General features: G+C 47.2%; 1 protein-coding gene across 2 annotated transcripts in view; it reads left to right on the plus strand.

Moving 5' to 3' along the window:
* LOC119164509 (chromatin-remodeling ATPase INO80) overlaps positions 1-4106 on the plus strand; it is a 109917-nt gene extending 105811 nt beyond the window's left edge. For both annotated transcript variants that reach the window (XM_037416708.2, XM_037416709.2), the window contains exon 34: positions 3526-4106. In XM_037416708.2, coding sequence (XP_037272605.2) covers positions 3526-3740 — 215 coding nt within the window. In that variant the 3' untranslated portion in view covers positions 3741-4106. The remainder of the gene's footprint in view (positions 1-3525) is intronic.
* Positions 4107-12098: the final 7992 nt, after the last annotated feature.

Raw genomic sequence — 12098 nt, forward strand, 5'->3', positions numbered from 1 at the left:
GTTTTGGCTTTTTTTTGTTTAAACAGTGTGTTAAGCGTCGCGCTGGAAACATTGTTAGTTAGCTCTCGTCCTGTATGTGTTGTTTTCGTGCGTCACTTGTGCGTGAGCAGCGCGCTGCATGTTTTGTTCTGCTAGCCGTTCTCAGCGTTACATTCCAAGTGGTTGCCATCGCATTCATTGCTTTGCCCTTGCGGCGAAACTGTGAAATTTTTTTTTTCGGAAAAAAAAAGGGGGGGAAGGATTGCTCGTTCCCAGGAGTCCTGCGTGCAATGTACGAGGCTGGACAGTATTTCAATTTGCTCTAATTAATGTGGTGAATTATATTAGTGGGCAAAGGAAAGTAATAGCTGTGTCACACAATACACTGCCGGTCGCGATTAAGCCCGACGGGATCTGGGAATTGCCAAGTTCAGTTTGTAATTTGGTCTGTTGTCTTGCCTACCTCAACTAAATCATTCAAGAATAAAGCCTTATGAATATTCATAACCGAACTCGCTGCATTTTACAGAATAATATATTTAATCTTGTTTCTGATTATCCGGCTTACTTTATCACTAACTTCACCCATTAGGCAGGTGCCCAAATGTACATACTTTTGGATATCTTCGCATTCTAATAAGAACATGTTATGTCGTTTCTTTATCTTATGCACACGAAGTACTTTTATCGTTACCGATTCTTGTTTTATAACCACGGGTTTTCAGGCAGCCCGACTACGCTTCAAACAGCAGGGTGCTTCGCCGTGTGCTATCACAAAATACATCCTTATTTCTGTTCTCTTTTCTGTCGACTCGCAGAGTTGTTTTTCTCTCTTATTTTTTTAACCCGAGTGTGTTTGATGTCGGGGTTCTCCAAGAAACTCTTGGCATAATACGTTAACAGGTTTAAACACGTTAGCGAAATGCAGATGACAAATTGAAAGCGGAAGAAAAAACTTTGTTGATTTAGATAAACTGGTAGTCGAACCAAAGACCTCTCGATCCACGATGAAGAGAGCCGGGCACTCTGCTCACTGCACCGCTGATGCTCGTACATGAGGCTCCAAAGGCGCGCCTCATGTTTGTCACGCCTACTACCCTTTGCAATAATCCTGGAGGTGGTGTCGCCATCTGGGATCTGTGAAGTACTACATCATGTGACTCAGTAACCAGCATCGACAGGGGGCGATTTGGTGGTTTCAGCTTTCACTGCAGAAAAAAAAAACAAAAAAAAACAAGCACACCAGTGGGAAGCGGAACGCCTGCTCGCGTTCGCGGCTCTAGCTACTAAGCTAGCATCTCCGTTTTCTCAAGTGCTGTGTGGTATACGTATAGGCACGGTCGTGGGTGGCGCATACCTTCGCGTTTCTCTCCTCAAATGGCTGACGACTCATTGGAGGGGGTACAGATCGAGTGCCGCTGTTATGTGCTGGTGGATGACATCGTTGCGGGAGATTCTGTTGTCCAGCTGTGTGCTGACTACCTGAGCAGCCACAAGTGTTAAATCATGATCTTTGGCGTTGTCGGCGGCACGGAGACATGCCACCACGTGTCAACATGCATCTGCCTCTAATGGTGCTATTTTATTTTTATGTTAGTCTTTTGTTTTATTGCATTATTGTATTGTGTTCTTGTTGTGTTATTTACTACCCTATTTGTGTGATTTCCCGTGCACCACTCCCCTCTGTAATGCCCTCGGGCCTTGAGAATACAACAAATAAATAAATAACTGTTACATGCCAAATAGGCATTGTGCAAGGTCTCATGCATTCATGTACGATCAACAATCAGCTGTGCTCCGTTGAATACGTGGTTCACTTTCATGTTATACTGATTCCTGTGACAGAGGGATGAACCGTACATTACTTTTTTTGCCAATGTTGCTACCCATAACGTTCTGCAGCGTCTTAAGCTCTAAAACTTGAACGCAAAAACCAACTAAACACTTGGTCATGCATTGAGTTACACAATCGGGAACCAGACTTGTTGCCACGCACAACGAGCTGGGGAGAGAGAGATTCGTATTGAATTACCTTGATGTCTTCAGTTGATTCAGTTGCTTGATATTTATTGATGATGTTTACTTGTAGTCGTGTACGTCCAGTTGGCACTGTACAAGTGTTACTGCGCGTATGCGAAGAAATATGGCTAGCAGGGCAGACTATTTTTAACACGAAATTGTTTTATGCCAACGTCCGCCACGGCTTCGCTGACGTATTCCCGTTACGGATATGGCATTGTAAATTATATACTTACAGATTGCGCAGAACAAAAACAAAAAAAAAAAAACAAAAACAAACGAGATGGCAAGATTTGTCGCGCGGACTCGAACCGGGAATCTCTCGATTTGCAGCGCGGGGCGCTAACCATTACGCCACAAAGCATACATTTTTGGATTTGCAAATGGCAATTTGCAAATGGCAAGCCACTCATAAACACCGTACACCGTGCGGCGATCCTCAGATATCTGCAACTTTAGGGCGTTTTCGTTAGTAGTAGTGAGATGACGCGATGGGCTTGCGTTTGGCGCGGTCGCCGTCTCTCGCGTTCCTATGAGCCCGCCTCCACGAAACGGGGTCTCTCCTGCATGCGCGCTTATCATACTCATAATTCGGGAGAGGACGAAGTTCACTTCGCTCGATGCCCCGGCCGCATTTACGAAAGGAGTGCGCTGCTTGACACGCGACAATGGAAGAATTGTGAAAGTTGTTTGCGCTTGTCTTGTGTATACTTGTGCGCTCGTTTAGTGTGTCTTTCTGTTTGAAAAGGGCACTTTAAATATCGAGCTGTGACAGTTGTTGAGGTATGCGCTGGAAGTTTTGAGCTGCTTGCCATTCTTAACATGACCTTCCAATTTGTTGCTGTTGCTGCAGCAATGTACAATAAGTGCTCAAATACCTCTGTAGAAACACGTTTAACTTTTTTGTTATAGCGATTCCTATATAGGGGGATCAGCCATGTTTTTTTTTTGTCTAATGTTCATTCAACGCGCTCGTTTTTTTTTCCTTAATGTCGTTTCTTCGTTTCTAAATGTCATAGAACGCGTGACATTTCAGAAATATTGATTTTTGAAAAGTAATTGTTGAGCACACTCATTGGAATGAGGAACCGGGAGTGCTATAAGAGTGAAAAGTAAAACTCATTTTATAGAGGAGAATTCTCGGTAAGAGCAAAATTTTTACAGAAAGCCAACTTACAGATTTTTGCGAAGTGTGTATTGGTAGATGTTGGCTATCGCTATATACCATTGTTTTCTGAATGGTACTATAATAATCAAGTAATGCCGGCAAATAATGTAGGCTATCCGTTGCTACAACTTCAGCGATGCCTTCAGTCAGTTTCAGTTCGGCAACGTTCTCGCATATGCTTCGGTCAAACATTTTGAATTGTCGGTGCTTGAATGTTTCATGATGGAGTTCAACTACACAGGTACACAACACGTGCACCTTTTCGTGTGTAGTTACGGGTTCGTAATTCAAGCGCAATTCTTTCTTTCGCAATATCCCGTGCAACTTTTGCTCGACCGCTCTTCTCTTACCATTCGCAGGCGGAGCGTCGTCCTCGGCGGCAACGCGCGGTGGTGCTGCGGGCAGTGCGTTTCGTGGCGCCCTCCTCCAGCAGCCCGGGCCATCATCGAGGCACGGCTCTCCGCGTCCCTGCCTGGGTCAGACATCTTCATCCTCGTCGTCGTCGGGGGCTTCCGGTTCCTCTTCTGGCTCCCAGTCGGCGCTGCAGCAGCACCTCTCCCAAAGGCCGCTATAGCTTTTCCCGAAATGCTGTTGAACTCCTGAGACGTTATCCGCAGCCAGCTCGTCGGCAGCAAGCCACCACAAGCCACTCGGACACCCATCTGTGGTTTTGGACGCACTCTTTGCAACTCCGCACTGCCTTGCCAGCCAGCGAACTGACGACACTGACTAGCCCGTGGCATCTGGACCTGTGTGACGTCATCACTGAACGTCATTGGCCGTCGGCCTACGCTGGGCGTTTCCGCCTGCAGTGCCATTGTGAAGTCGCACGTCAAGTGAGTTGCGGCTTAGTTTAACTTCGAGACTTTCTTGGCGTCATCTAGTCGCGTCGTTGACTGGTCTGCGCATGATCCTCCGTACCGACTTGTGAAGTCGTGCCGTAGCGATTTGTGGCGCCAACTTCCGGAGATCTGACGTGAAAAATTATTGTCAAGGTGAAAATCGTCGACTGGTGGACTAGCACGGGAGCTGTCGGTTGGTGCGGGGCATATGCCATATCATCAAGCGACATTGTTAATTGGTGGATTACGAAGCCGCTGCTGGGAAAAAGGTTAAACCTGTGTGCGTCATCAGACAACATGGTTGGACTGGTCTTCTACACGAGGACGCCTTCTCGTTACGTACAGTTGTGGTGAACTCGCACAAGTGCGTTTTTGGACTCCTTCTGAGCACAATTTTTTTTTGGTTCGTGCCATAATTACTGAAGCCTAGTCCATTCTGGCCCCTCACAGCGGTGCTAAACTAGGCTCGTTGTGATTTTAACCTGAGAAAAGTTTTGCAAGATCTTTTGAATACAACAGCGGTCGCTACAGTTCTTTCAACATAAAAACTGAGCATAAAAGCATTTCGTTATAGGTATGCTTTTTTTGTGCCTCACTTATCAAGCGGCTAAAGTTTTCTTGTTGCCAGAGTGTGCATATTTTTTCTCGTGTACATTGCGCTCAAAGGAGCTCCCTGTTTCTCGTCTGCCTCGTGTTCGCCATTTGAACACGGTTTAAGATGTAAACGATTTAGCACGACTCTCTCTGGCGCGCGCCAAACCGATGCTACAGATGCGAGGATCACAGGATGGCGTGTGGGAAAGAACCAATGTCTTAGGTCATCATACCTACGCTGCACTTTGTAGAAGTCGACCGAACGTAGTTTCGGAAATGCTCCTGTGCGTAGTTTCATTAATGGAATATTTCCCAGTTGGAACACTGACGGAACTTGTTCAGAGCTGGAGGTGTCAACGCCTCATCTGAATATCACTGTAAAGAAAACAAAGCCCCCAGCTGTGGGGTGTTCATGGCTAATGTGAATGACTAAGTGGCCACAGTTTATTTCGTCGCAGAGCTTAACCTAATATCGTGACTTCGTTTTTTCGGTCTCGTTTCTTCAGTGTGAAGAGGGGATGCACTTCTTTTTGCTGTTGTTTTTCTGTGATCACGGCGCTTTCAGAACTGAGCAATGTTCAAGTGGCATTATAAGCATGTTCATTGTTTTCTTTGTCTCTCAAAGAGCTGTGTTGTGTGTGAATAGGCCTACGTGATAATGGCATCGTCTTTGAAGTTGCATTGTGTTGTGCAAGGCTTGCGCGTACCAAGCCTTGTGTCGCCTTTTTTCTTCTTGCCATGTCGTGCAAGCCATGCTTGCACAGTATACACCAGCGCCTGCTGGCTTGCTGTAAAAGCGCTGTGAACAGTCAAGCTCCCAAAAGGAAAAAGAAAATTGGTATAGCATTGACATCTGCCTTGCTGTGAGCGAATGAAAAGTAAGAGGCCCAAAAGCGCCGTCCTGTTATGGCTTCAGATATCCAGAAATGAATTGGAAGTCGTGTTTAACTTAAAACACCCGAAAGCTAGAGCCAAGCCTGCGTTGCGCTCAGTGACATCGCTACAAAAGATTGATGACCGGCCTCGAATTGGTGATGGCGAAAACGCCGCGAAGTTCTCCGCTGTGAATTTTGGAAAAGAAAAAAGTGCGAGTATGTTGTAGCATAGCACTTACGAATGCCACGCACTGTAAATAAAGTTTACTTCGAGACCGACCTTGATATTAGGTGATTCAGTGCTGCTTGTGGCAGTACTAGTAGAAACTGATCACGGAGGCCACGTTTTCGTCTCTACACGCGTAGCTGTTGGTGTCGTGGTGGCGGCCATGCTTGTAGATGCCCATTATCGCCGAAGGATTCGGTAGGTGCTGTTTGCTTGGACTGTGAAGCCATCCGTTCACCATGGCGTCAGTTTCGAACCAAGGACCTCAGTGGCGTAGAGTTTCATACAGCATTCACTAGATGAAACTCATGCGCTGCGATCGTGCAGCTACCTTGCGAATGATGGGTAGTACACTGGATTTGCTCATGGTGTCATTCTTTGGCAGATTCGGAGCACTTCCGGTAATACTTTTTCTGCTCCATTTGGAGCAAGTCTATTCCATTGGCAGATTCAGTGTGCTTTATTGGCAGATCTAGAGCAGCTCCGTCGCAAGGTCCACTCCACGGAGCAACTTTTTCTACTCCGCGAAAATCGGCAGATTCGACCGGAAGTCGCAAGCGCCCTGTGACTTGAAACAATGTCAACTTTGGGCGCGTCAACGGACATCGCTTGCGTTGGTAGCACCTCGCGTCTGAGCCCACATGTTGCTTGCGTATCGTCGCGGTGTGCAGCTTGCCCACTCAAGCTAGAAAAGAGACAAGCGTATCGCATTTAGTTGTGACCCTGCCATTTGCAACAAATGGAGCACGTGTGTTCCATTGGTAGATTGCCTCCTGTTGCGCTCCGCCAGAGTGGAGGGCTCCGGCGCAGAGTTCGTTGGCCACTCCAAAATCTGCCAATCGATGACACCATTAGTCTTTGTGCTGGCGGGATCGGAACGCACCTGGTTTAGTAAATTGTTGCTTGATTCGAATAAGAAAAAGGACTATTGCGAACTTCTTTAGCCGATTTTGAATTGATGTGAGGTGGAACTGCTGAACGTTTGCTGAACTCTGTCTTTCAACAAAGTGGATTTCAGGCCCTACGGAGCCAAACGAAGCCGAAAGAATCAAGTTTAGACAAATCAGGGTATCATTGACCATTCCCATGCCGGCTGAAGCACCATGCGTTTGAGCTCCTGTAGACACTAGCGCCAGAGTTCGCTCTAGTGTACTTATAGAAAACTGGGCCCATTGGAACTCTTCGAAGCATGCCGCTCATGTTAGAGTATTTAATGTTTTGGTAAGTGTGACGGACTATAGGACTAAGATGTTGTTTTACTTCGGATGCCGAACAGCGACATAAATTCAAAACCTTCAGGCAATCAAGCACGAGTATTGGATTTGCATGTGCTTTTGGATCCCTAATGAACAAAATCGTGTTACATATATCTGTCGATCGCCGTGACATAACGGTTCGTTCTTATATTCCAAATGAAACCAAAGCAGCTATAAACACAGCCACAAATGCGTTCAAAGCCAGCAAGCATGAATACTATAGGTTATTTTTGTGTACTTCTTATCGTTCCCATGGCGTATGATCAATTGCAGCGCCAGAGTACCCTTTATTTAATTTTAGGAAACTCAAAATGCGAGCCAGCATCATCGCAATGGACAACATAATGACGTGTCAACACAGTTCCTCTGAGTTTGCGAACTCGGCATTCTGCACGCAGCCTAAATCGCAGAAATCACTATCGTAGTCACCGACGATTACGAAATTCATGCTCTGCCACGTGCGACTGCAACAGCTCTGCCACGTGCGAGTGGCAGAGCTGCTGCCAGTGCATCGCAAGTTTGTCTCCTCGTGTTGTCACACTCGTGCTGACACTTCGGTGAGAAGCCACCCCCTCGGTATCAAAGCTAGAAGTGCCTTTTAAGACAGCCGTAATAAAATGATGCACAACACATTCCCAAACACTATAATACTTCCTTATGGGTTCTGTACGCCAGGTGTTCTTTAGGGGTGAAGCTCCTTATAGCGGCACCTGTCATCCCTTGTAGCCGGTCTGGTAGTGTGTAACAAGTATAACATTTTGACCTCCAAGATGGTGCCAGTGAGAGATTTCTTCTGTGCTTTGTTGAACAATAAGAGATAATGCTCAATGTTCGTGACAGTGGCTGCTAAGGGGGAATGAGAGACAGGAGAATTCGGCTTTTAGTTAACGTGCATGCTGCGAATTTTTTATTGTTGAACAACGCACAGAAGACAAGAAAGGGTTGCTACGTTATACTCGCTGGGCGTAACCTCCTAGGTTTTAGAGAGGTTTAGAGAGCGTTGGGCCGTAGTGCCATGAATACAGTGAACTAGTATATACCATGAACTCGAGGTGGTATAAGGCGGGAAGTAGACACGAAGCGCAAGCCGTAAGAAAGTGTGCGTGTGCCTCCTCTCGTTCAGTCCTTGGAATGTCCGCTGGATGGCGGTGCTTCTATATGAGGAATATATGATGAAAAGATGCGAAATGGTGGTACTTGGAGTGTTGAATAGGTGGACGAACGGACACACAGGCAGATGCATGGATGGACGCACGGATGGATGGACGCATGGAGATGCATGCATGGATGGACGGAAGCAAGAACCAATGGACGGACGGATGCTTCGTCCCACTATCCATCATTCACTCCGTGGATATGTTGCCATTTTTTTAGAGGAATAATCGGACAATATTTCAAAGCCATGGCAACATTCGCTTAATAACGCGCAGGTGGTCCCGCAGCAGGTCACAAGTGCCCCTAGCGGTGTGTAGCTCTGTTAGACGATAAGGCGCACGTACGTTTCGTTGTCACAGCATCGCATCGCACACTTTGGAAGCTGTTTATTTTTTAGATGCGAAGCAGCTTAGGTCTCGAGCTCAATCTGGTGTGCGGCGTAATCACACTTACTGCGCGTGTGCGTCCGCTCCCCTTCTCTCTCCTATCCTATGCTCCACCCTCTCTTTTCTCGCAATGACGACGCATGGAGCGTCTGGTTTACCTGCGCTTGCTCCCCCTCCTCCTCTAGGCATTCCTCACCGCAGCGTTTACACCCCGATTGCGCATACGCGTTCCTTCTCCTCCGCTTCCCTCTCTCTCCCCTCGCAACGCCGAAGTAGGCAGTGTCTGCTAGCGAGTTCCTTGATTGAATATATATATATATATATATATATATATATATATATATATATATATATATATATATATATATATATATATATATATATATATATATATATGGACCATCTCCACGAAGGGAACCATGATGGGATGCGAAGCAGCAGCGGTGCGCATGCCGTTAACCCGGCTGAAACAACCCCGCCGCGGTGGTCTAGTGGCTAAGGTACTCTGCTGCTGACGCGCACGTCGCGGGTTCGAATCCTGGCTGCGGCGGTAGCATTTCTGATGGAGGCGAAAATGTAGGCCGATGTGCTCAGATATGGGTGCACGTTTTAAAGAACCCCGGGTGGTCGAAATTTCCGGAGTCCTCCACTATGACGTCTCTCATGATCATATAGTGATTTTGGGACGTTAAATCACGCATATCAATCAATCAATCTGGCTGAAACGGGCGTCTACGCGGGTGCTTGAAGAACGGTTTGAAGCGAAACTCGGTGTAGCCTTTACTCGAGTGAACGTTTCTTCGAAACGCAAAGACATGAGAGTTGGGATGGGTTTCGTGTAAGTTTCATTCCAGATAAACGAGCCGAAAGAGTGTTCCCACTCACGTGTGGTCGAGCGTTGCGGGCGGTGGCGTGGGTGAAGCGAGATAGAAGTGCGTTGCGAGTGAGCTGAGGAGCAACACCACCTATAGGTGTGTTGGGGGGAGCCGGCAGCTGCTGCGGGTGAAAGTGTGACGTCAACGGGCTGCTGTGACATGACCTATTTGACATTATTCCAACAACTGCGGCGGGGGCAACGTGGTGTGGCTCGTTGGCACGGAGACATGGACGGACAGCATTACACAGGTCAGTCAAAGAGCTGCTTCGCATCTGAAAACTGACTGCTCACGCTGCAGAACTGTTCACTGGCCACCCCTTATTTACAGACACCGGATCTTGACGTTAAAGGTAATGCCGGTGGGGTATTTCTCCCGTGCGTGCGCGCGTTACCTAAAAGCAGACTCTGGGTCTGTGCCAAATCGAAGTCGTCTGTCTCTCATTGCCCGTTAGCAGCGATTGGCATTTTCGAGTAGGAAACAGTGGTCCATCACTGCGTGTTTTGCGCCTGCCCATGTTTCTTTCCTGCGCAACGCCACGATGAGCGCCAGCGTGAACGTCACCGCCAGTGTAAGAGTCGGCGCCCTCTGCTTCGCATGTACACATGGTTCTCTTTAGCAAGTGGTGGCGTGATTTTTCGTTTTAATTTTATTGAAGTAGAAGAAGCCTCTTTTCATTAAGTAAATCATCTTATTCTGTAGGATCGAAAATGTGGGGCATTATGTTTTAGGCTAGCAAAGGCAGGACACTGACATACCGCAACTATAGGCACTCGACTGTGGACCAGAGGGTGCGACGAAGCTCTTTGGGCTGCCTCAGCATTGTTGGTACCGACCGCCAGGGATACTAAGAAAATAGAACGCTCGTTGAACACAGTGACACGCTGAAGTGTCAGTGCTCTTTTTGGCACGTTTTCAAAGAACGCCTCCTGGGCGCTTACATAATCAGCTGTGACCTCCTTGCTCACAACTAAAAAAGAAAATAATATGCACGTGCAAGTTCGGTTTTGCTGCGCCTACTCGCTAGGTCGTGTGTTCTGGCGCTACCATCAGATCTCTTAAACGGCATTGCCGGGTGCCTGTAGGTAGCGGCCTTCTACGGTGAAAAAAAGCGTAGCTGCAAAAGACTACGCGCGTCTACCACGCACCCTCGGCGTGATTCGAACCCGCAATCCCCGGTTTAGGAGACCGATGCCTTATCCGTTAGGACGCGAGGGCTGACGTTCAGTACTTTTTGATTGCAACTACAAGGGGGTATTGCCGCCGCTGGAAAGAGTCTATCCTTAGCCTTAAGGCGATTGGGATCACGTGACCCGAGGAGAAACGTTGCACGTGACGTCATATCTCCGCCGAAATTTGCTTTGAAGGGAAACGTTGAGCCTTGTGTTGCGTAAGAGTCACTATTTTGCCGTTGTCTGTTGCTGGTCCGTGTCTCTGCAGGGAAATGAAGAAAAAAAAATCGAGGGAAGGTTACTTTGTCTGGCACAACTTAACGAAAACAAGTAGATGGTGTAGCCAAGGAAGGTATCATCATCATCACCAGCCTGACTACGTCTACTGCAGGACAAAGACATCTCCCACGATCGGCCAGTCAACTCGGTCCTGTGCTTGCTGCTGCCAAGTCGTACCCGCAAACTTCCTAATCTGATTTGCCCACCTAATTGTCTGTCTCCCCCTAACCCGTTTGCCTTCTCTGGTAATCCAGCCCGTTATCCCTAATGACCAGCGGTTATCCTGCCTACGCGCAACATGCCCGGCCCATGTTCATCTCTTCTTCTTGAGTTCAACTATGATATCCTAAACCCCGGTTTGTTCCCTGATCGACTCTGCTCTCTTGTCTTAAAATGGCCTTGAAACACCTTTCGAGCATGGTCAGAAAACGCTGCCGATCTGTAGTATAGAGGCTCCCGACAACACGCGAGCCAAATATTATAGCACAGCACGTGGTCTGGAGTTCGCGATAAATTATCAAAGTTAGCTCAAAATTGCTTTCTCTTCTCTCAACAAACCACGTTATATACCCAAAAACCACACGTCAACGACCCATCTATCAGCCATTGGCTGATTTGAACATGGCGCGTTGGATCGTTACAGAGAGTGCGCGTGCGATCACACTGATAAAGCCGCGCATTTCAAGAAAATAGAGCTCGAGGTCGCGAAGCGCGCGTGACGTTTTTCTGTGGCCGTGCCATCCCTCCCTGCTTAGCTTCCAGCGCTTTCATCGGTACGAGAAAAGAAGGAATGCAATTGCAGCATGCGGCACACCTTTGTAACTCCACTCGCACTGGATGGATGTTCAAAAGTTTTGCGGCGTTCAATTCGTGAGGCAATAAGCTCTTCCAGCGAATTCATTCCATGGTTACTTGAATAAGTGTTTCAGGGCCCCTTCAAGGTTACATTTACCGTTTTCCTTTCCATCCCTCGCTGCGTCGTCTTCAATTTAAGCTGAACCCTCCTTGTAAGCCTCCAGGTTTCTGCTCCGTAGGTAAGTACCGGCAAGATGCAGCTGTTATATACCTTCCTCTTAAGGGATAGTGACAAGGGAGGTATATATAACGTTAATTTTACAAACTTAAGGTATGATGGAAACAATTTACGTCAGCCGAATAAAAGATTGAAAGAAACGGTGTGTTGGCTTTCGTACGGAAGTCTTGTTCACGATGAGGATAATAGTTAACTCCTATTAAAACGAAAACTTGTACCAGGTTTAGATTCGTTTATAC

The sequence above is a fragment of the Rhipicephalus microplus genome, chromosome 8 (assembly GCF_043290135.1).
Source record: "Rhipicephalus microplus isolate Deutch F79 chromosome 8, USDA_Rmic, whole genome shotgun sequence".
NCBI classification, from domain to species: domain Eukaryota; kingdom Metazoa; phylum Arthropoda; class Arachnida; order Ixodida; family Ixodidae; genus Rhipicephalus; species Rhipicephalus microplus.